At 35.1% G+C, this 26,923-nt stretch overlaps 1 protein-coding gene across 1 annotated transcript in view; it reads right to left on the reverse strand.

Moving 5' to 3' along the window:
* Positions 1 to 26,923, reverse strand: part of LOC101892092 (5-hydroxytryptamine receptor 2A-like) — a 343,177-nt gene that overhangs the window by 48,427 nt on the left and 267,827 nt on the right. Inside the window, exon 8 of the mRNA XM_059125946.1 lies at positions 25,077 to 25,424. Within this exon, the coding sequence (XP_058981929.1) occupies positions 25,077 to 25,424 (348 nt within the window). The remainder of the gene's footprint in view (positions 1 to 25,076; positions 25,425 to 26,923) is intronic.

Raw genomic sequence — 26,923 nt, forward strand, 5'->3', positions numbered from 1 at the left:
GAAATGGATAATAGAGCCTAAGACAGAAAATTGTTTATGCAGGTCCACGTCTTCGTATAGCCCCCATATAACGGCACCTCCCGATATTCGGTATTTTGATGATTTTATCTACATTATTACCGATTTTTTTTAAGTTTCGCATTTGAATATTGTATAGGCTTATGATAAATGTTACCTTTGCAGGTCCATGTCGTCGTATAGACCCTAATATGACAGCTACATTCGGTATTTTTAAGATTTTAAAACAATTTTTAACGATTTAATTGTTTTTGAAAATTGCCAAATTCGATCCAAATGGTGGAGGGTATTCAAAGTTTGGCCCAGCCGAACTTACAGCTTTTTTACTTGTTCAAAATTAAAATTCCCTGTCTCTTGTGTTACAAATTCCTCTCCTTTAAAAATGTTCGGTAGAAAAATGTTAATATGCGACAAAATTAGCAGTTAAAAAATGACTGACTTTTTAAAAAATTAATTTCCACACATATAACCCCATTTTATTCCTAAGGCTCTTAGCCACTTCTAAACATCTACTTTTGCTAAATGTCTTTTGACTGCATTGAAATGTCACAAACAAAATAACTAACCAAATAGACCTACCACACCCCTCTGGATGCTATAAAAGAGAATAATTCACCATACAGGTACATTTGAGTGGCATTGTTCGTATGGGGATTTTATAGCTCTGGAATGCTTTAATAAATTTTATGCTCTTTCGAGGGCCAGTACGAATAATGTGTCCATCCTGGCGTACCTTACTCATATCTTTTGACCAAGAAATAAATAAACATGGTCAAATTACTTGGCTCGCACAAAAAAGGAAAACACATTATTAATGTGGCAGCGGCTTGGAGCAAGCAGGAACATCCAACGCTGGCTATAGAAGATGTAATAAATTTCATCTTCATTTATTTTTTACCTGAGTGCGTATAAATTTATGTTAATATAATGCTACTGTTACTTCCTATCCCCACCCCATTTGTCCGTCCTTTTCCTTTCCTCGTTCTATTCCATTACTCTTGGTATTGATAAACATTTCTTTATTTTAACGGTCTGTTATTGTAAACCATTTGGCCATGTTATATTATCGGTCAGAATATAAACGATGTTATTCATTGCATTTATAATTTATTTCATTTGTATTTGTGCTGTGAGAGTGAGTGCGTGCTTGTGTGGGATGGTATGGATAGGAAGCGCAGAACATAATTGACCATAAGGTCAGGTTGTTTGCTGATCATCATAATTAACATTTTCATATTTCAATGCATTTATGCAGGGGTAGATGAAATGATGTAATGATAGAAAAGCAAAGGAATGTGATAGGATAGATAGCAGTTATGGGGTTTCCATTGTTGAAATGGGATGTCTACCTTTATTGAGGAAAAACAATAAAAGATTTTCTGGTTTATGACAATATTAGACTCCGTTTGCATTTTGTTTTAAAGAATTGCAAATGAGATCTTATTATATTATCATTTGTACCTATTTTCTCCTTGTGTAAAATTTCAGACAATTTAATTGAAAAATGTGACTAAAATTATCACTGACTGATATGCTGATATATTCCAACTTCGAACTTGATCTGTCTGCAGACAATAGACTGATCTGTTCAAAAATTTAGCTTCCTATCTCTATTTGTTTTGACTCTAGCGTGATTAAAACAAACGGACAGGGCTAAATCGTCTTAGAATTTTACGCTGATCAAGAATATACAGGGTGAGATAAAAAAACTGCAACAGAGACAAAATAGTGCAACGGATTGGAGATTTTTTGGAAATGAAGCACTGGAAATTTTGTAACCATTCTTGGGTGGCGCGTGCTGAGTGCGATGGTGCTGAGTCCTGTTGGAATGTCCAAGGTCTGCGAGCAAAATATTTTCATGTCCAAGGCTTTGATACAACCTCCAGACTATTTTCGCGATAATATTCGGCATTTATTCTGATGCCACGGTCGATTAATACGGGCGCTTGAGTTTTGGTGGCCAACCGAAGGTGCACATTTTCAGCTGACCTCTTGGACAAGTAAACACGATCATTTTGTTTGTTTACAAACTGCTGGACAACGAATGTTTTGCCATCGGAGAAAACCAAATTCGGCAGTTCACCACTTTCGGTCAAGCGAAGCAACTCTTTAGCTCTTTTGAGGCTATTTCCTTTCTGTTGCGGTGTAATTTCTTGCACTTTTTGGAATTTTAATGGCTTCACCCCGGGTTCATTTTTCAATATTTGCCGAATGGAATATTGCGATATGTTCAGCTCACGAGCCATTTTTCAGCCACTGCGATGCGAAAGCATTTCTGCTGATGTTGCTGTTTTCTTCCATCCACTTCCTTGACGTCGGGCTACGCTACTACTATCACGGTAATGAGCGGTGGTACGAGACACAAAAGATTTATTCACATTTGAATGCTGGAGTGCTCTGATGATAGCGACTTGTGGGTTTCCAGTCAAATATAAAGAAATCACACTATCACGCTTGAATTCCATCACGAATAACTTTTTTTTTCTTGAAAATTCTTACCAAAATACTTTTGTACGATTGTAAACAATATAATGAGCCGTCACTGGAATAATTTTAACAGCAGTCGGACGAGTGGCTTAGAAATGAGAGCAGTCTGTACCCTGTACATACTTTGCTAAGTCTGAAATAATTATTTCGATGAGTTACAAACGGAATGACGAACTTAATATACTCATACTATGTATGGTGGAGGGTATAAATGTACAAAAATAGCTATGCATCGGTCCGCCTTTTGTAATCACTCTAGAGACAAAACGAATTAATATAGGAAACTAAAATTTTGCACAGATTTGTCTTTTCTCTGCAGGCAGGTCAGGCTCGAAGAAGGGCTATATCGGATACTACAGCCTGAGGCAGAAAATTGTCTGTGCAGGTCTTCGAATAGCCGCCATATAACGGTACCTCCGATATCCGGTATTTTGATAATTTTAGCCATATTTTTCAATGAAATTGTCTAAAATTCTATACAAGGAGTTCTTTGTGAGTATTTTACTCACTGAAAGAAAATTGTCTATATAGGTCCACGATATAACGTGGACCTAAAGGTACCCATATAACGGTACATCTCGATATTCGGTATTTTGATGATTGTAGCCACATTTTTCAATGGAATTGTCTGCGAAATCGTGTAGCCAATTCAACGGTACCCCCAGGTATTCAGTAGTTTCATAATTGTAGCCAAATTTTTCAATGAAATTATCTGAAAATCCACCCTAGGTGTTACTTCTAAGAAATTTACCGCTTGGAAGAGAATTGACTACATACATAGGATTTCCAAAAATTCGCTCTTATCTCAGCTCTACACATCACTCACATTTACATTTTTAAGGTTCTATCTTCAAAGTATTCACCTGGACTTTTAGTAAGTTAGTTATCACAATGTTCTTCTATAGTTGAAAAAAATGGCCATGGCACAGAGTTTCAGTTAAATTTTTTTTACATATTCTTCCGTTTATTACTTTTATTAAATACTAAATGTCTTGTTTACTTCATGCTTTTAAGAGCTTCATCTCTATGCTTCTAACTGAATTTCTCAAGGTGTTGTTTTATTGGCTGCCAAAAATTAAAGGTAGAAATATTTGGTTTTACAAAATTCACCTAACACTGTTGCTGAATAGTTTTAACTCTCACAGAGAGAGAGAGAGAGTGTGAAAGCGTGTTCGTTTGTGTGTTCAGCATTGTAGTTTCGAATGAAAATCTAATTAGTTTCATTAATATTAAGTAATGTAATTGAAAAGTAATATAATCTGCATTAACAAAAACGAATTCATATGAATTTTGCTGTTTATGCAACGGTGCTGAAAACAAAGGGCTTCCAAAAAGCACAATGAGTGCATGCAGCGTGCAGCCTTATTCACAAAGTGGTCCGGGTATGACGTTCCTTTTTCTTTTGTAATATGCAAAAAAGCACATATTCACAGTTGCGCTGTATCGCTCTCTGAGTGTGTGTTTGCATTGCCCAGCCATCTCTCTGCCCACCAGTCCAGATGTACTATTGTGGTTATTGCGTAATCTGCTTTAATTGTCCTAATAATATAAGCAGAATTCAAAGGAATTGTAAAAAATTGTTATTTATTTAATTATTGCAGCACGATGTGGTAATTTAATTTATATAAGGTCCATTGGGCTGAATCTTTACTATATTTTATTGTGATAGCGCACTTGAACCATATACAATTTTAGATGAATGGAATTCGAGAGAAATATGTTATTTCTTAGAAAACTAACAGACATATTCTGTAATTATTAAAACTTCTTTTGTTTTTGTAACGAAAACAAAAAAATAAGGTTTTGAAAAATAAGCCATGTGTAAAGCTGTTAAAAAGTTACAGAAGAGAAGCCCCATCAAAATAAATAACATCAGACGGTGCCGATATGTAGCGGTCTTAATGCGGTTAGCCAAATTCACATACAAATAATTTTTGAATTGTGATCCCAAAATTCTAATTGACTTCAAATTTACAACTCTCAAAATACCTACCCAGAAGAACTATTCATTACAATCGTGTTACTAACCCTTATTTAAGGTCTTTGGAAAGTAAACACTTTTTAATCGACTTCTAGTGGTCAAAAATGACTTTACCGAAGGATATGACCTTTTCAAAATAATGGGTAGGTAACCCCATATTTTATGATTTTTATATACCCTCTACCATAACACATTTGTAACCCATTGAAATAATAATTTTAGACCCAACAAAGCGCAAAATTTTAAGACGATTTAGCCCTGTGTGTCTTTCCTTCTGTTTTAATCACGCAAGAGTCAAAACGAATTAAGGTATAGAGCTGAAATTTTGCACAGATCTCTCTTTTGTCTGCAGGCAGGTCAAGTTCGAAGATGGGCTATATCGGTTCACGAAATCGTATAGTCCCCATATGTCCGAACGTTTTCCACCCACGAAGAAACTAAAATGCAAATTTTTAGCCAATTTAGTTTGAAAAGTTTTTAGATCCTCGAAATAAATTAACTCAGAAATAATCTACTTAGATATTTACATACTATAGTCGTGTTATACGCCCTGAAAAAAAACCAAAAAGTGGCCAAATCCTTGCAAAGATGGTATTTACATAATGAGAACCCAAAATACCAAAATGGGTCGAAATGGATTGTAAAATATGTAAAACCAGTAAAGAAAGTCTTAAGTCGGGCGGGGCCGACTTTATGATACCCTACACCACTTTGCTAATTTAGTAAAGCTCTAAAGTGCAAAATTCCATACTATTCGGACTGATATTACACGTTTGGTGCACAATAAAAGGCAAATCGGACGAAGATATATATGGGAGCTATATCTAAATTTTGACCGATTATCTCCAATTTCAATAGGGTTCGTCCTTGGGCCAAACAAATGATTTGTGCAAAATTTCATCTGGATAGGGCAATAAATGCGAACTGTACTTTGTTCACAAAAATACATGGACAGACGGACAGACGGACATGCATAAATCGACTCAGAATATGATTCTATGCAGATCACCAAAAGGAACTATGGGTCTATCTCGTTTCCTTTTGCCTGTTACAAACAAATGCACAAACACAATAATACCCTGACCACCTTGTGGTGTAGGGTATAAAAAGATAGAAAAATTTTAAACTTATATGTCATTAAAAGTGAACCGACATAACCTATTTTTAACCAATAGTAATTCTTCTCTCTCTCCTTTTTTATCCCCGTTACTTATTCTTCCTAGGAAGAACCAAAAGTCTCCGCCGACTCCTGTGTAGCTGCTCACCCTGAATCCCGAAGAAATCCAAAGTTCAACATTAAATTTCGAAGCTCTATATGTGTATTGTTAAGGCCAATATATAGCCGATAAAAAAGTTTGGTTCAGAACCCAAAACACTTTTGGAGTTTTGATCAACAAAACGATTTGTGCATGTTTGTCCATCTGTCTGACGGTCTTTCCGTCTGTCCATGCATTGCTGTAAACAATGCTTCGTTCTCATTTATTGTCCAATTGCGATGTGTTTGTCACAAGGACGAACCCAATTGAAAATGGTTATAATCAGTCCAAATTTCAACATAGCTCTTATCCCATTTCACGACTGAGTGTATCAATGTGTAGAAGCATCATTGTCAAATTTTGTGAAAATCGGTTCAGATATAGTTATTATTGGCTAAAAATATATTTGACAATTATTTCGGAGATCGGTTAAGCGTTGGATATATCTTTTTATCCGATTTTACGTTTTTTGTGCACCAAATGTGAAATACCAGCCAGAACAACGTTGGTTTTTGCACGTTCGACGGAATTTAACATAGAAGAAAATACGTCAAATTTCAGATTCAGATGTCGCTATAGCTCTGATATGTATGATTTGCCCGGTTTTAATTTAAGCCTTTCAAAGTCAATGCATGGTCTCTATACCAATGATATTTGGAAATACAAAATATAAATCCATCTTTTAAATTTAGCGGAAATCGAAAAAAGATTGAGATATATGTTCTTCTTCTTCTCCTTTTATATATCTGTAAAAGAGGAAAACGTTGGTATATTTGTTTGTTTGTAATTTATGGACTCAAAAACCGCTGAAGAGATTTTCCTGAAAATTTCTAAGTATATACATTCTAAGGCTATATACATTGTTGAAATTCCACTTGGAATTCGAGATGTATCATCATAGATTTTATGTGCACATATCTATTAGTCGATTACAGATACAGTCTCCAAATTGGGAATGCGTAACAGAATTTGGAACAAAAATAAACTCGCAAACATTTTATTGATTCAGATTTGGATATAGCTCCCATATAAATTTTCGGTCGATTTCATGTGTGATGGAATTTGTCTAAAAGACTTGTTTGCCACCTTTGGCAAGAATTATGGCCTTCGAACGGCCAATGAAACCGCCACACACGTATTTTTGGCCCATTCCCAGCGAAGCGCTTGCTTAAGGTGATCGACTTAAATGCTGGAGTGCTCTAACGATAGCCACCTGTGGTTTTCTAGCCAAATATAAAGAAATCACACTATCACTGGAATAATTTCAACAGCTGTCGGACGAGTGGCTTAGAAATGACAACAGTCTGAATTTGGTTGCAGTTTTTATACCCTCCACCATACTATGGAGAGTATATTAACTTTGTCATTCCGTTTGTAACTCCTCGAAATACTCATGTCAGACCCAACAAAGTATATATATTCTTGATCAGCGTAAAATTCTAAGTCGATTTAGCCATGCCCGTCTGTCTGTCTCTCTGTCTGTCCGTCTGTCTGTCTGTTGTAATGACACTATCTTTCGAACGAATTGAGATAGAAGGCTAAAATTTTGCACACATGTTTATTTTTCCAGTAGGCAGGTTAAGTTCGTAAATGGACCATGTAGGTCCACGTTTTCATATAGCCTCCATATAACGGTACCTCCCGATATTCGATATTTTGATGATTTTAGCGACATTATTCGCCGGAATTGTTTCAACTTTGGTATTTGAAGTTCGAAATGGATACTACAGCCTATGACGGAAAATTGACTGTGCAGGTCCACGTCTTCGTATAGCCCCCATATAACGGTACCTCCCAAAATTCAGTATTTTGATATTTTGATGTCATTATTCAAATTACGTATTTAGAGTTCGTAGTGGGAACTACAGTCTGTGACAGAAAATTGCCTATACAGGCCCAGGTCTTCTTACAGGCCCCATATATCAGTACTTCCCTATATTCGGTATTTTGACGATTTTAGGTACAATACCCACCGAAATTGTTTGAGATGTGGTATTTGAAGTTCGTAATGGATGCTACAGCCTGTTACAGAAAATTGTCTATGCTGGTCCAGGTCTTCGCACAGCTCCGATGTAACGGTACCTCAATATATACGATATTTTGATGATTTTAGCTACATCATTTACCGTTTATTTCAAGTTTCGAATTTGAATATGGCAATGGCTATTGGCAAACAATGCCTACATAGTTCCACGTCGTATAGGCCCCAATATAACGGCTATATTCGGTATTTTTAAAATTTTAAAAGATTTTTTTAAGGATTTTATTTTTTGAATATTTCCAAATTCGTTCCATATGGTGTAGGCTTTTCAAAGTTCGGCCCGGTCGAACTTACTGCTTTTTAACTTGTTTTATCTCACCCTGCATAATTCAATCAGGGCTTAAATATAGATACGACATATACGCTTTGTATGGTTTTCCATTCAATCTACCTAAAGCTCCAATATTCAAAACAATTTCGAATCAATCAATATATTGAAAAATAAGATACCCAATGTATGTCCCTTTATTTTCTTGCAGAGGAAAGTTTTGTTTTTAAAATACTTCCTTCCTTTGCAAAATTAATGAGAACATTTTGCATCTAATGTTTTTTTTGGTAAAATATTTGAATATTAAAATTTTCCTAATTTTCTCATCTCTCAATTAATCAATAGCTGCAGCAACATACACCTTTGTCCTTGTAAACTTTAAGGATTCTTTTTGGATTCTTAGAACGACTTGTTAACGTAAAATTAAATGTCTTGTCAAGTTTTATATTTCGACTTTCCTTCCTTCGTTCTCTTCACCTACCGAGAATTTTGCTGAAATTATCAGTTGTTATTGTCTGGCTTTCTAAGAATTAACCCTAGAGAATTTTTCATCAGGATGTAAGATGGTGTGTATGTGTGTAAATGTAAGTGTGTTCTTGTGACAACAATGCCATAATGTAAATGAATGAGTATGGCAAGGGCAAGGACTGTTCATCATGGAGTGGTTTTCCTATGAAAGAGTAAAACTAAAGAAGTTGTGTAGTTATCTCTTCTTGTCATTATGACGCCGACGACGACAATGGTGATGACAATGTTAAAATCTATTCCCTTGGAATAATAATAATTTATTTTTAATTAAACAATTAAAGTTGAATATTACAATGTTAAGTAAATTTCTTGGGAAATCGCATAGAATAGTTAAACATTCACTTTTAAGTTTTCCTCTGGAAAATCCTCCCCCCAGTTCTCATTAAAGTTAAAGCTTTGATAATTTCGGTTCGACAATTTAACATTGAAACTCTCTTCAACAACACTAGAGCAAGCACAACAAATTTAATATATGTAAATCAACAGATGACCAATAGCAAAGCTAATGGCCAAACACAAACATCCATCTGGCCTCTGTATCTCTCTACACATATGGAGCTATGTCCTCTGGAGGAAGTTGTGTGCATAAATGTTTACAGAATTTCGAATTGTTTGTCCTTGTTTGTAGGACATTAGAGTCATTAGGGAACGAGAGACAAAATGTTTGAAGCCTAAATATTAAATAAACATTTAATTTGTTTGTCAATGGCTGTGGAAGACCCTAGCACACATTGTTTTGGGGAACAGTGGAATAAGGTAGACTTTCGAAACTTTTAAGGAAATTATATTATAAAAAGTATTAACTATGTTCGTTTTTTTAGTTTACTTCCTTTTGAATTTATTTCTTGTTGGATTCCTAGAAACCTACCCAAGACCACTGTAAACATGTTGACAGGTTTAAATGGAAAATTTATTTATGTCCATGTGTGGCCCATTTAGATACATGTGTGGGCTGAATACATTTTCGTGTTCATTTTTTTTCATTCCATTGAGATTCATCTCACTATCCTTAACATATTTTATTGAATATTATATCCTTTCATTTCCAACCTGCCAATACTTTCTTCATGCTTTCCCTTCTTGGCTTTTGCATTTTAATATATTGGAATTGTAAGATGACTGCGTTGAAAACTCCATATCCCAAGCATCGTTACTACATCTCGCTTCCTTAATATCTACACGGAAATTGAAATGATTTTGGTTAAGAACCGGTTATAAAGTGTGCTGATAGTGGAGAATTTGTGCGTATGGCTTCTAAAGGTAAATGTATAAAAATGTTTTGCTCAAGTGCGATATTCTGCGAAGGAAACTAAATAACTGCGTTGTTGATCAACTTTCAATGTGTGTGAAGGGCATGGCAAAAAAAAAAAAAAAAACAAAAAATAAAAATTGAAAATAGGTAAGACTTGGATTTAGGTGAATGGTTCTTCATTTTGTTGTAATCAGCTATATCACTGCGTTTACAGATAAAGGAGGACAAGAAAAAAATTTGTAAGTTCCATTTGGAACGAATTTGGCAATTTTCAAAAAAATTAAATACGTTAAAAGTTCTGTTCAAATATTAAAATAAATACCGAATGTGGTCGTTATATTAGGGTCTATACGACGAAGTGGACTTCCATAGGCAAATTTTGTCATAAGCCATTATAATTTTCAAAAGCGAAACATGGAAAAAACTCGGTGAATAATGTAGCTGATATCATCAAAATACCGAATATAGGGAAATACCATTATATGGGGGCTATACCAAAACGTGGACCTGCACAGAAAATTTTCTGTCTTAGGCTGTTATATCCATTACGAACTTTAAATACCAAATTTGAAACATTTCAGGTGAATAATGTTGCCTAAATCACCAAAATACCGAATATCGGGAGATACCATTATATGGCGGCTATACCAAAACGTATACCTATATGGCCCCTTTTCAATCTCAAAAGTCCTGCAGACATAATATACATTTAAGCAAAATGTTATAAACCTGCTTCATTTCATTCGTAAGCTAGAGTGATTTAGAGTGTATATTTCGAGGTGTTATTAACGGAATGACAAACTTAATATACCCGCTATACTATGGTGGAGCGTATAAAAATATCGGTGCCGAATTCCGCCAAATGGAAACGTACGTCGCGATATCTGGTACCAAATATCACTGTTGTCGAATGCATATTACGAATGTGAGGGAGTTTAAACCCCAAATCGGATAAAACATATATATGGAAGCTATAGCTATATTTGAACCGATTTACACCAAACTTGAAGTACTGGTTTCTAGAATGAATTCAGTCGTAAATGCCAAAAATCCGTCCATTTGGGTTGATCTTAGCCATTTGGTGCAAAATAAACCAGATATCGGATAAAAAAAAAATATATATATATATATATATCTTCTTCTTCTTCTATATCTATAAAAGAGGGAAATGTTTGTATGTTTGTTTGTTTGTTTGTTTGTTTGTTTGTAATTTATGGACTCGAAAACCGCTGAATAGATTTTCCTGAAAATTTCCATATATACTGCAACATCGCCTGAAAGTAACATAGGCTATATACATTTTTGAATTTCCACTTGGAACTGGAGATATAGCATCAGAATCGGAGGTACCTCCCAAAAATTTAGATTTTATATGCACATATCTATTGATTGGTTGAAGATACAGTCTCCAAATTTGGAATACGTAATGGAATTTGGAACTAAAATAAGTTTGCCTAATTATATTGTAATCGGTTCAGATTTGGATATAGCTCCCATATATATTTTCGACCGATTTCGTTCATTTGATGCCTCAAACACAATATGAATGTTCGATTCCAATGAAATTTGGAATGTGTGACGGGATTTAATCCGAAAATAAATTTGTCAAATTATATTGAAATCGGTTCAGATTTGGATATAGCTCCCATATATATTTTCGGCCGATTTCAAGCATTTGATGCACCAAACACGCTATGTATCCCCAATTTCAATGAAATTTGAAACGTGTGATAGATTTTATCTAAAAAATTGATTTCCCAAATTATATTGAAATCGGTTCAGATTTGGATATAGCTCCCATATACATTTTCGGCCGATTCCATGTATTTGGTGGACCAAACACGATATGTATTTCCAATTGTAATAAAATTTAAAATAAGTAACGGAATTGGGAGCCAAAATGAATTTGTCAAATTAAATTGAAATCGGTTCTGATTTGGATATAGCTCCCATATATATTTTCGACCGATTTCATGTATTTGATGCACCAAACACGCTATGTATCTCTAATTTCAATGAAATTTCGAATGTGTAGCGGAAATTAAAACAAATATACATTTGTCAAATTATATTAAAATCGGTTCAGATTTGGATATAGCTCTCATATATATATTTCGACCGATTTCATGTATTTTATGCACCATACACGATATGTATGTTCGATTCCAAAGAAATTTGGAATATGTAACGGGATTTTGATTAGAAAATAAATTAGTCAAATTATATTAAAATCGGTTCAGATTTGGATATAGCTCCCATATATATTTTCCGCCGATTTCACATATTTGATGCACAAAACACGATACGTATTTCCGATTCCAACGAAATTAAGCATGAGTGGCTAAATTTGGTACAAAAATAAATTTCACAAATTATATTCAAATACGCTCAGATGTGATTATAGCTCCCAAATATATACTCAGCCGATTTCACATATTTGATGCACCCAAAGCGAGAGAGACAAAATCTGGCACCAGCAAAAATTGCCAAATTATATTGAAATCAGTTGAGGTTTGGATATAGCTAACATATATATTTCGGCCGATTTCAGACATATTATTCACCAAACACGATATATATGACCGATTCCAATGAAATCCAGAATATGTGGTGGAATTTGGTTATAATAATAAATGTGATAAATTAGTTGGAAATTAGTTAAGATTTGGATATAGCTCCCATATATTCTCGGCCGATTTCACATATTTGTCGCACCAATTTTAATGAATTATGAAAGGTGTGGTTTAGGCTAACACTAAAAAACAACACAACAATTTATTTGAAATACGCTTATTACGGCGAAGTATGTTGCTATCTCGAATTCACTAATTGCGATAGAAAAACCACTCAACTTCAAAAAATTGCAGTTTCCTGCACGCTTGGTATTTGCTATGAAATAAATAAATTCAAAGGACAAACCCTTCGTGTATGCATGTCATGTTACTGATTTTGTAATGATTTTGTTTATTAACGCATTAAATTAGTGCAATATTTTTTTTTTTTAAATTTTTAAATTTGTTTTTCTTTATCCAACATATATTCGTAAATAAAATTTTGAATGCATATAAAATCAAAAGGGGTAGCGAAGCGCACCGGGTTCAGCTAGTGTATATATATATATTTGGGAGCTATATCCTTATCTGAATCTTTATCGATCTCGAAAAAATTTGACAGAGGTATTTTCGAGCAGTATCTGTATAGTTGCTTGTAGACTGAATTCGGTCAGATGTGCCAAAAGTCAGGTTATTTGGACTGATATTGGCTATTTGGTGCACAATTAACCCAAAATCGGTTGAAGATATATATTAGGGCTATATCTAAATTTGAACCGTTTTTTACCAATTTCAATAGGTTTCGTCCTCGGGCCAAACAAATGTTGTATGCAAAATTTTATCTCAATCGGTTAATAAATGCGACCTGCATTTTGTTCACAAAAATACAGGCGGACGGACTGACATGCGTAAATCGACTCAGAAAGTAATTCTATGAAGATCCTCAAAAGTCACTATGGGTCTATCTCGCTTCCTTCTCCACGTTACAAACAAATGTACAAAGACATAATTACAATTACATAATTACAATTACAAACAAATGTACAAAGACATAATACCCTTATCACTATGTGGTGTAGGGTATAGGTATCTGTAAAATCCGAAAGTACAGCATTCGAGTGTTATGCATCACTTGTGTTATTAGCAACATCCAATACAAATAAAGAGTATGGGGAGGATAGGGGCTTTAGAAAAACGTTAATTTATACAAAATCCAAATACTGAATTTTATGTAATTCCGTAAGAAATTGTGGCTAAAATCAAAATACTGAACAGCGGGAAGTATATAAAGCACTTCCCAAGAGATAGGAGCCATTATGGAATCTAAATACCGAATGTTAAGCTATTCCGTAATGTGCATACGACAACAATGTTCCGGACATCTTATTAAGCTCGGAAATACCTTTGCCATCTTTTATCGAGAACGTTTAATATTTGGATATAGCTCCCGTATATATCCTTAATCCGATTTCAGGTTTGTTGTGCAAATAATGGCTAATATCAGCCTAAATAGAGTGAATTTCGAGACGTACGTTCCCATTTTGTGCAACTCCGCTCCTATATATATATATATATATATATATATATATATATATATATATATATATATATATATATATATATATATATATATATATATATATATATATATATATATATATATTTTTTTTTAATATAGTCCTTCTCCAAATGTTGATAGGTGGTATTATCTACTTGAAATAAACTATTTGTTTACGGGAGCTCTACTAAATATGCATAGTGGTGTAGGGTATCACATAGTCGGCCCCGCCCGACTTTTGATTTTTCCTTACTGGTTTTATTTATATTTTAATTACCCTTCGGACCACTACTCGACACATTCGGCATTTCACTCCTATCGGCGGAGCCCCTCTGAGCTAAACAGTGGTAATATAAAACGGCTCCGGTGTTGTATCAAATTATTAATTTTTTGGATCCGGATTTTTTAAAAACTCCCCCAAAACTCAAAAAGGGTTCTGTTTTGGGAGTCCACAAAATGTATGCCATATTATAGTTGAAACTACAACTTTTCTTAAATGCTACAATATGTGTTATAATCGTTCATGGACCCAGAGATACGGTTTTTGGAAGCCGGGCGAGCCTTCTGGGACCTCTTTAAATAATAATTCTAAATTGTTTCCAAAATCAAAGGAAATCACAAGTAGATTATGAATATAGAGCTGTAGAAGAATTTCAGAACTTTACTATGGACCCAATATAATATCATTCCCATACTAGACTTATTTAAAGCTCTATAAATGATGCAAGAGAGTCAAATTTAACTCCATATTCATTTAATAAAATCTATTACAAAAAAATGTCTTTAACGACCTCATTCCAAGTCAACCTCACCTAGGCAGAATGAGGAAAAGAAGAACGAAACGAAATGAACAATGTAATGGCAAAGACGGCAGGTATAAGAAAACGATGAACACAAAATGGCCTAAAACGTTTGAATTAACATAAACGTGGACATTAAGTTAATTTAATGCAGGATAAGAATGCTCGGCCCGTAAACGGTGTGCCAAGTTATGGGTTTGACAGCAGTGCGTTGTTTTTTTTTTTTTTTTTCATTTCTTTCCGTTACTCAACACCCTTCTATGCCATTTTTGCCATTTCCTTCCTTGTTGCCTTGTGTGAAGTTCCTTTTTAGCATTCCATTATCTTGGCTGTGGATAAAGGGATATTTTTGTTGTTTGAGATAGCCCATGTTCCGTCACAGTACTCTGCACTGCTTTCATCTGAGAGACAAACCAACAAACAAACGAACGAGCAAACAAAGCAAAAAAGGTAACATTTATTTGCGCTTTAACCCAAAGAATTAATTTATTTTTATCTTTTTTTGATCCACCCCACCTCTCTCTGCCGCTCCCTCCTAAAAGTTCATTCATTTGAATGTTTGTTGGTCAATCTTTTGATGGGGCAAAGTCAAGTACACCGGTGACTTTTTCCCAACAATCGGAACCTCCGATAATACCTCCACTTGATAAGAGATTGAAAATCATTTGTATTTGGGCCTTTGGCTTTGCTTTTTCAATTGAATTGTTTGGGGCCATTCGGATGTAGGGAGATTGCTGCCTGTTTTTTTTTTCTTTTTGTTTCTAACTCGAAACACATTAAAACGCACGCTGCCATCACCATTTGGATTATGGTTTCAACTAGAAAAGGGTAAATTGTATTCATGTGACACTTGGGATTACTTGGGTACATGCTAGCGAAATAATTGCTTGCAATCATGCCTAATCGAGGAGAAAGATTCAAAATTGTCTTATCGCTTGCGAGAAATGCACATTTGAAATGCCAAAAGGCATTCTATGTAGATTTCACACGCTGATCGAATTTGTTATTCTAATTTCCTAATGAAATTCATTTCCTAATGTTATTCCATGTCATGGCTGTGAGGAAATTAATTTTATTACTGATGCATGCATTAATGTGTAAACAGAATATTTAAATTAGTTTTATATTATTTTGGGGTTATGTTAAATATTGGAATTTTACCAAAGGCTTGAATATTATATTGAAATTGAAATTAATACACAATTTTTTTTTCTGGCGGCGTATAATAATTGATATTACGTATACGATACTATATCTGCATTAGAAAGAAAATTTGGCGCTTCAACTGCATCGAAAAATATAAAATTGTTGAGTCGATATATATCCTTTTATTGGGAATTTTTATTAATTTTTTTTATTTTTATTGTATCGAAACTTATGTGAAAACGTGCCAAAAAACCTAAATTAAATTGTCGAAGAAACGCATAGTTTTCTATATATTTTTAAGATAAACACTAGCTGAGAGGAAGACTCCTAATAGAGAACAAATAAAATAAAATTATATTACTTATTTGAAAATGTGTTGAAAATCTTGCCTTACTAAGACGAAGGTCTTTTGTTGATAATTCTTCTCGAAATTGGTCCCTTTCCTATCCTCGATCAACTAACCAAATCTAGACAGCCAATTGACCGGTATGGAATGTGAAATAAAGTGTTCACCGAATTCGCCTGCAAGAAACGCTCTTGGATTTTGGGCAAAACAAAAAAAAAAAAAAATCAGGTTAAAAAGTATCAGTCGGTTTTACCGGCAGATGTATACCCTCAACCAATGTTCGATTATTTAAATATATTTTGATTTCTGTCATGATTATTCAAATTGTTGACCCTCTATGGAGTGGGTTCCAAAGGAATGGGCCAATATTGTCCATTTCGTATCGGGTCTAAATAAATATGATATAAATATTGCGACGTGCCAAGTTTAGACCAAATTGTTTTTATATCCTTCACTTCGTATGAGATATGTAATATTTTTTGGAAAATGTTAAAATGTAGGTGAGGTACCAAATATAATCTGCCGAAGTATTCCATTTTCAAACCTCATCAAATACAGATAAAATATTGTGTATGGGCAAAATTACAAGAAAATCGAACATTTATATCCAATTTTATGTGATATCATAAATTCTACATTTATATCACATTTATGGTTGAGAGAAATAATTAGATAGAGCAAATTGTAAAGAGTCGCTGACTTGTTTCGCAAGTTATGACAGATAAAAGTATTGAAAATTACAGAGGGGGTACTTTACAACAGATCTTTCTAGAGCTTCATGGATATTCAAAATTTTGACCGTTTGTGGGATGGGAACCAGAAGGAGTGGACCGATATATCCCATCTTCACTTCAGATCTTTAGTCGGTAGATATAATGGAATGTCTGAAGACAACCGAGTGTATATTTTGGCTTTTATAATCGTTTTGGTTATGCAAAACTTTGGCCCATTGTGGAGGAGGTACCGGAAGGAATTGTCCGATCTCTATCATCTTTATTAATTATCTTGCTTGATAGAAATATTCAGATGTGCCAAATCTGACCACTATGCATATTTAAAAGAGCTCCCATACCAAAAGAATTTATTTGAAGTAGATCATACCACATTTGGCTTTAGAGCAGTTATAGTTTGGTTACAGAGGGAATTAATATTCGGGAGGCATATCCAATTCTGAATCGATTTTTACTAAATTTGACGGAGACAGTTTTATCTTTTACACAAAATAAACCGAAATCGGTTGCAGATATATATATTGGAGTTATATCCAAATCTGAACCGATCATGACATAATTTGCTACACTTATTTCAGAGCTGTATCTTATATCTGGTACCAAAGATCATTGTTCTGGGATGTATATCACGCGTGTGAGGGACTTTAAATACCAAATCAGATGAAACATATACAGGGTGAGATGGGAAAACTGCAACCAACTTCAGACTGCTGTCGACGAGTGACTACGTTCGACAGCTGTAAAAATTATTCCAGTGACAGCTCATTATATTGTTTACAAGTTATTCGTTATGGAATTCAAGCGTGATAGTGTGATTTCTTTATATTTGGCTTCAAAACCACAAGTGGCTATCGTCAGAGCACTCCAGCATTTAAATGTGAATAAATCGTTTGTGTCTCGTACCATCGTCAAGCCCGACGTCAAGGAAGTGGACAAAAGAAAACTACAACATCAACAGAAATGGTTCGAAAAGTAAAGAAGCGACTTGATCGAAACCCGCGTCGCAGTAGCCGAAAAATGGCTCGTGAGCTGAACATATCGCAAATATTAAAAAAATGACACTGCAACAGAAATTAAACAGACTCCAAAGAGCTAAAGAGTTGCTTCGGTTGGCCGAAAGTGGTGAACTGCCGAATTTGGTTTTCTCCGATGAGAAAACATTCGTTGTCCAGCAGTTTGTAAACAAACAAAATGATCGTGTTTACATGCCAAAGAGGTCAGCTGAAAATGTGCATCTTCGCTGGCCACCAGAACTCAAGCGCCGGCCATGGTGATGGTATGGGCCGCCATAACAGCCGATAGTCGCTCTCCGCTCGTATAAATCGACCGTGGCATCAGAATAAATGCCGAATAATAAATGCTACCTACATTATGTTCACAAGAATACATGGACAGACGGACTAACATGCATAAATCGACTCAGAAAGTGATTCTATAAAGATTCTCAAAAGTAGCTTTGGGTCTTTCTCGCTTCCTTCTCCATGTAACAAACAAATGTACAAAGACATAATACCCTTACCACTATGTGGTGTGGGGTATAAAAATCCCTCAAATCTAGGGTTGGGTTCAATGGGAGCTATCTCAAAACATTTTTAACTACATTATTTTTTACTCATTATGAGGCTAATCTAAAATAAAATCAGTTATGTGGAAACATTTTTGTCACTCCTTTCCCTACATGTGGGACCATTGTGCATTGTATTGCAAAACAGGTTTCTACAGTCAGCCTAAAGATCAACTTGGGATGAAAAAATGTTTCAATTTAATTCGCGTATGCATTTATCTGATGATGTACGCATAAATTGGAACAAAATTGATGTTCGTCTAGCATAGCATCAAAAATCATAGCATCAAAAATCTAACGTCTCTAATGAGCCGCTGAACCAGCGACGAAATGCGTCGCATACTGGTTGATGCGTTCCAATTGTCAATGTCATCTCTTTAGGTCATTATAAGGACAATTTAAAAAATGAAAATTTAAAAAAAAAGAAAACATTAATTTAGGACCAAAAATCCACCATGAGGTGATGAAACCCGTTGAAAATAAAAGTATAGGCATTCCAGCGCATTAAATTTTTGGCAGTTAAATCGGTTGGGTTGGATGGAATGTGGCTTAAATCACCATAATATCGAATATCGAGAGGTTTCGTTATTAGAGGGCCATAAAAAAACGTAGACTTTTGTAGACAATGCTCTGTCAAACTGGGTAGAATCAATTCCGAACTCTATGTCCTGAACTCAGAATTCTCTTAACTCGGGTGGTCCGGATATATGCGGGCTATATATTATATATATAAAAATGTAATATACAATGACCACCAAAATCTCAGGATACCAATCCGTTGGACTGCTGTGTCTGGATTATTTTGGAAAGCAAGTGTCGATCAGCTTAAGCAAGCGCTTCGCCGGGAATGTGCCAAAATACCGCAGAGCAACATTCGGCAACGTGTGACGGTTTCATGGGCCGTTTGAAGGTCATAATTCGTGCCAATGGTGAACAATTGGAACAAATCTAAACATTTTCTAAAATTTGATGCTATTTCCGATATAAATGATGGCGTTTAACTTCGTTGCAGTTTTTTTTTATCTCACTCTGTATGTATGAGATTTAAAAATATCAAATTGCCGACATTTCGCCGCCAAAATTTGCTTAGAACCATCAGCACATTTTGAAAAAGGCCAATACCGCTATATAGACATTTTTCAAACCGTGGATTAATTTTAGGATTTTTTTTTTTAACAAGAATTCCATATTTTAAATTCAGGCGATTCGGTCAGAAATGTTGACTTAATATAAAATAGTGAAAATCGGGAGAATTTAAATTGGAATAGAAAAGTTGATTGTGAAACGTATTGGGAATATAAGTTGATTGGGATATAGGTTGGAAACTTTCCAAATACATTCAATCAGGAGATACTCCTTTACTGTAGTCTATACCAAAATTTGTGCTTTAGCATAGAACTCAGAATTCTCTTAACTCGGGAGGTTCGGATATATGCGGGCTATATATTTTATATATAAAAATGTAATATATATTTCCCAAAATTTAAAAGAACACAATGCTCTGGAATTCCCAATCACATGTTAAGTGCGGATGTCTATTTTCTTATTGCCACTATTAAAATAGCATTTATAGTTTTCAAAATAATCGGGGTTGGCAAATATGCCCCAGGAACTACACTACTGCGATTTTAATATCGAATGGATTATTACATGATTTCACAAAAGCCCTCACACATATATTGCAGGTGCATACCATTCCTTTGGCATTGTCCAGTTCTATATCCTATTTTCAATATTTGGAAATTTGTTACAATTTTCATTTGATAAAAATAAAGGCTCAACTGACATTTGCTCTTTTTCATTTTACTTTATATATATTAAAAAAGTATATAATGCACAGATTTTTCGTATAAAAATGTCTGGCACCTTTAGTCGGTTCTGCTCCAACGTCATTTTGTTATTTAGCTTAACAAAGGACAATTCAAAGAACAACATTTTATTTTATGCCTACATAATTCTGATGAACTGGATTCAATTGATGTTCATAATCGTAAAAAACAAACGAAATTCAATGGAGTGGAACCCAGCGGGAGGGGATATCAGGCAGGCAGCCAGGCGAAGGAAGCCTTTCTGTGGTAATGGCATAAAAATTATGTTACAAATTTACGACCGTATTGGAAAAAAACAAGCAAGCATTGAACCTCAATCAGAAATTGTATCTCAAATTACAGCAGCGGAAAAATGACTTGAAGTTAAAGAGAGTGAGAGGGATGGAAAGAGCGCGGGGGGAGTTTCCCCCCAAAGATATAAACTTAAATAAATCGAGTGGTTTTGCTACACAATTATTATAAACGATATCAAGGTTGGATAAAATCATTTGCGGCTCCAATGCCCATAACGTTGTTTCATGACCCAATATTGATACAATTTTTTTGACATCATTTTCATGATGCTCTCTTTTTTTGGTATTTAACTATGGGGATAGACATAAATGACAGGTAAGACAAGTTCACAGGTTACCACTTCGCCGTGGAATGTCATAAAATGTGAGACCATGTGCTTTTCGAGGCTTGAATATTATACACCCCCTACCCCTCTAGCCATTACGCACAACAACAACGAATGAATAACTTATAAATTAACCATAAATTTCCAATGAATTTTATATTCGAATTCTTCCTTTGTTATCGCCATTCTAGCCCCGTACCGTTGGCATATTCCTTCTTGAGACTAGACAAAAATATTTTGACGTTCCATTTACCGGCTGAAGTGTTTTGTAAATATTTAAAGGTAAACTTTTTTACGACGCTTGAACTTGAAAGAAAAGGTTACGGCTGTGGCAGTGTTGATATTGAAATTATTATCCAATAAATATATATTTTTGTTGTATTGATGTTTTCCACTTGGGACCACATTAAAGTTTCGTTACGTGTGTGTTCATAATAGATTAGATTATATGAAGGTTGAGAAGACATGATTAAAAGGGGGAAAGGTCCAATTTAATGACCTTTTGATGTTATAGGGGAAACATATACGTAAAATAAGTGAAAATAACATTTCTTTGGTTATTTACTCCGACTTATGAAAAAATAAAATGTTTTGAGGAACAATAATGAGAGAATGGTAGATACCTCATCGGCAAAGCTTGGCTAGAACTATTAAAACATTTCGAACCATGTATAGGCATTTTTCGAACCCTGTACTTTTATTTGCATTACGATTCGCTTAGAAATTGTGACTGACTTTAAAGTACCTTAAATCGAGCGATACATCTATATGGAGGCTATTATAAATTATCTTGTGAGAATTGGAATCGATAAGTTTTGGGGGAGTAGCCAGATAAAGTGAACCGATATATTCCATCTTCACAGCTGATCTTGTGTTAGTAGAAATAATGGGATGTGTGAAATAGGAAGAGAACCGAATGCTTATTTCGGATTATATGATTGATTTGGTTATTCAAAACTTTGATCCTTTATGGGGAGGTACCAGAAGGAGTTCGCAGATAAATATCATCTTCACAACAAATCTTGTGTTAGCAAAAATGATATTTGATATTTTTGAAATTTGGAGAGAGTTGCATGTTTATTTCGTTTTCTTTGAGCCTTTCGATTTTCAAAATCTTGAACCCTATGTGTGGGAGATATTAGATATAGTGGACCGATATATTTATATTATATTCCATCCTCACACCAGACCTTGGGTTTATAAAAATATTGTGATGTGTGTCATTTGAAGACAATCGGACTCTTACATCACATTTTATAAGAGTTATAACTATTCAAAGTTTTAACCATTTGTGGTGGAGGTAACAGAAAGAGTAGTCCGAACTCTACCATCTTCATAACATATATTTTGTTGATAGAAGTATTGAGATGTACAAACTCTGAATGGAATGGGATGTTATTTTCGCGTTTTATGAGCTTCATGGATATTTTAAATGTTAAGCCTTTTGTGGGGGAGGTACCAGAAGGAGTAGACTGATATATTCCATCTTCATACCAGACCTTGGGTTAACAAAAAATATTGTGATGTGTGTAATTTGGAGACCACCCGTTTTTTACAACACTTTTATAAGAGTTAAAATTATTCAAAATTTTTACGCTTTGTGGGGTACTTGATGGAGAGGACCGATATTCGCACCTTACCTAGCATTGAAGCAAAAATTAGGATTTGCAATGTTGGATCAAAATCGGAATATCCTTAATCTTTCTGTGCAGTAAAATTAATTTTTGAAAATTTCGTGGGGGATTAACCAGAAGGAGTGGAGCGATATTACCTATTTCCGAACTTGGTCTAAGTTTGATAACTACAGGGTGAGATAAAGCAAGTAAAAAAGCAGTAGGTTCGGCCGGGCCAAACTTTGAATACACTTCACCATTTGGAACGAATTAGAACATTTTCAAAAAATAAAATCTCTTAAAAATTCTGTTAAAATCTCGGAAGGTGCCAATATATGGGGGAATTGAGGACTATTCCGTTAAAAAATGTGGCGAAATTCATCAAAATACCGAATATCGGGTTGTACCGTTATATGGGGGATATACGATATCATGGAGCTATATAGAGAACTCCCTGTCAGGGGGTAAAGTGTTCACAAAGAACCCCTTGTGTAGAATTTCAGACAATTCCGTTGAAAAATGTGGCTAAAATCATCGAAATACTGGGGGTACTGTTACTGGGGGTACTGTTACTATCGGGTGGACTAAATGATATCGTGGACCTATATAGATAATTCTCTTTCAATGAATAAAGTACTCACCATGAACTCGTTGTGCGGATTTTCAGACCATTCCATTGGAAAATGTGGATAATATCATCAAAATCCCGAATATCGGGGGATACCGTTATATGGGTTTATGCAATATTTTGGACCTATATAGACAATTCCCTTTCAGTGGGTAAAGTGCTCAAAGACAATTCCAAAAATACCGAGTATCGGGAGGTACCGTTATATGGGGGCTATACGATATCTTGGACCGATATAGCCCATCTTCGAACTTGAAATGCCTGCAGACAAAAGAGAGATCTGGGCAAAATTTTAGCTTTCTATCTTAATTCGTTTAGCCTGTTGTCTAAAATGATTATTTCGATGAGTTACAAACGGAATGACGAACTTAATATACCCTCCATACTATGTATGGTGGAGGGTATAAAAATTGAACTGTGCAGAAGAGGAAGGTGACTGTGGAGACTTGAACATGCACCAACGTGGCCAGATATCTCTAGAGAGGCGAAGTATTGACGAGTTATTGATACGAATAGTAGTTTTGCTAAGCTGCATTAAACTGCCGAAGGAACGTTGTGAACCAGATCACTACATAAGGTGAAATGATGAAGATGAACTTCTTTATTTAGTTCCTTTTTAAAGCACCAAGATGTCAACGAGTCAAATTGATTGTTTGAAGCTGTAAAAGTCGGGTGGGGTCGTGTTTTATGATATTAAACGCTACTATGCATATTTAGCATTTCTTCTAAATCTGGAAAAGAGGTTTCTAGGCAGTTATTGATATATTGTAAAAAATATCTTTTCAATTTTTGGATTAACAGGCATTTGTACATCGACCATGTAACTATCTCAAAATTTCAGAGAAAATTTGAGCGACAGATTTAATCGTAATTTATTTTTTTTACATTGTGTAGAGTATAAAAGGCTAGGTTGATTTTAATGCTATTTTTACTTATTTTCACTTTAACTGCACAGGGATAATCATAATTGAAATGAAATTTTTGGAAAGGTAGCTTTTCCTGATACTAACTAATACTAAAATAACTAAAATTAATAAATAATTCAAGTTTGATAAGAACCTTTTAAAATTTCCTATTTTTTTTATTAAATTATTGGAGTTTAGTTCTACCAATTCTGGGAAATTAAAAAAAAAAACCATTAAATAGTTTATTTTATTCTTAGCCATCAAACAAGACGGGAAAATAACCCACCGTTATCCAATAATACCCCAATATTTAACAGGATTCGAAAACCCGAATTTCCTTCAAATATTTAAATTCAATTAGCAATATTGAAGAAAAGGAGAAAAACAAACGTTAACCTTCTCAACTTTACAAATTACAATTGGATGTTGCCACCCAATTGCCATATTTCGTCCTTTGTGGTCCTTGGTGGTAAATACCTTCGATTTGATGCTCATATAGAATTCCATTCGGTACATGACATGTTAAAGGCGCATAAATACAACCCTCATTATGCCAATTAGGATGAACGCAAAGAATGAAAAAAAAAAAAACAGGGTATGGAATGGGCAAATTGAATCTTGTTGTTGCCATTATTCGAACACCATGGATATGAAGGAAGCCATTCTCTGTTCGATGGTACAAATAGAAATAACAGAACCCAATAATCGGCTCCACACACAAAAACCCAGCCACACTCCTGGCGAGGATTTAAATGAATACAATATTTATAGGATTTGATGGTATTTCGGTAGCAGAAGCAAAGAGCGCGCATGTGTGTGTGTAAGTGTGATTTTCTAAAGAAGCCCATAAATACTTTCACACGCTTACAAACACACACACGCACGCATGTTAAATTTCCATCGGATGAATGGTTGGATGGCTAGTCCATCTTATATGGTAATTGGATACTTTACCTCTTCGGTATTATTTAAATTGGTGTTGGTGTTGGCAGTAGCTGCTACAGGCGCTGATGATGTCGCTACGACAGCATGACTATGGCTGTGAATGTGGGTGGCGGCGGCGGCGGTGATGTGGCTGCCTGCAGCATTGGTCACCTCAATGCCGGCACGACTTTTACTATCCACATTGCTGCTGCTGAACTCAGTGTCCTCCACTTCGACCGTGTTGACAGTATTTGTTGAGTTGCCTTCGACCAAACCCAGTGTTGTGGTTCGACCCATGGCCATGTTGGTCTTTACATTTGTGAACTTGCCAAAACGTAACCTGAGACGTTTACGTTTCTTCTGGGCCATCAAATCAGGCTAAAAAGAAAGAAATGTTGAAAATAAAGGCGATTAGCTTACAATACAATGACAGATACAGACACACACACATACTGTAACAGGAATAAAGGACATAAATAACAAACAAATAACAAATATTGGTACGTTGGCTGGTGTTTGCACAGGGCAAGGATGAATGATGAAATAAAAAAAGAAGAACCAAGAATCAAGTAACCAAAAGCCAGAGAAATCATGAAAATCGGGTTTCCATTGCAGAAACCACAAATTGAAGGCCATAAATGACTGAACAAAAAGACCGTCCACCGACCAAGCGACCTTCCGACCTTCCGACCTTCCCACTGACCGCATGGCAAACGGACATAGCAGTTTAGTGGAATAGTTCTTGATTGAATCCTAAATGGGTTATTGAACATGCAGGAAACTTTTTTTCTTTTATTTTGGAAATTCAAATGGTAAGAAATGCTATTCATGGAAAAATAATCTGTTCTTAAGTGGTAAGAAAAGGAAGGAGAGATTATTTAACTAACACCATAGTAAAACACCCAATTGATGGGAAGTTCCGAATGAAAGTCAGTCGAGTAAAACCCCAAAATGGTTTGAGTCTTAACCAAAGACGAAGAGTTTTGAGTATTAAGCACTTGGTCTCGCAATATTTAGATACAGCTCTGAAATTGAAAATTCTGGGAACTAAAAAAAGGTATAGGAAATTTTATAAAAACAGGTTAAATAGTATCAATCTGTTTTGTCGTCAGATATACATCCTCAGCCAAATTTCGTTTATTTGAATATACAAGGTGAGATGAAAAAAACTGCAACCAACTTCAGACTGCTGTCATTTCTAAGCCACTCAACCGACAGCTGTTAAAATTATTCCATTGAAGAAGCGACTTGACCGGAAAATGGCTCGTGGGCTGAACATATCGCAATATTCCATTTCGCAAATATTGGAAAATGAGCTCGGGGTAAAGCCATTGAAATTCCAAAAAGTGCAAGAACTTACACCGCAACAGAAAGAAAACAGACTCAAAAGAGCTAAAGTGTTGCTTCGCTTGGCCGAAAGTGGTGAACTGCCGAATTTGGTTTTCTCCGATGACAAAACATACTTTGTCCATCAGTTTGTAAACAAACAAAATGCCAAAGGGGTCAGCTGAAAATGTGCACCTTCGGTTGGCCACCAGAACTCAAGCGCCGGTTGCATCAGAATAAACGCCGAATATTATCGCGAAAATATTCTGGAGGGTATATTAAAGCCTTGGGCACGCAAACATTTTGGCCGAAGACCTTGGACATTCCAACAGGACTCAACACCATCGCACTTAGCTCGCGCCACCCAAGAATTGTTACAAAATGAGGTTCCTCGCTTCATTTCCAGCGCACAATGGGCACCAAAATCTTAGGATACCAATCCGTTGGACTATTGTGTCCGGAGTATTTTGGAAAGCAAGATTAGCACTAAAAATTACCAAAGTTTCCATCCCCTCAATCATGCGCTTCGCCGGGAATGGTCCAAAATACCG

The sequence above is a fragment of the Musca domestica genome, unplaced genomic scaffold (assembly GCF_030504385.1).
Source record: "Musca domestica strain aabys unplaced genomic scaffold, Musca_domestica.polishedcontigs.V.1.1 10, whole genome shotgun sequence".
In the NCBI taxonomy this organism is placed as follows: domain Eukaryota; kingdom Metazoa; phylum Arthropoda; class Insecta; order Diptera; family Muscidae; genus Musca; species Musca domestica.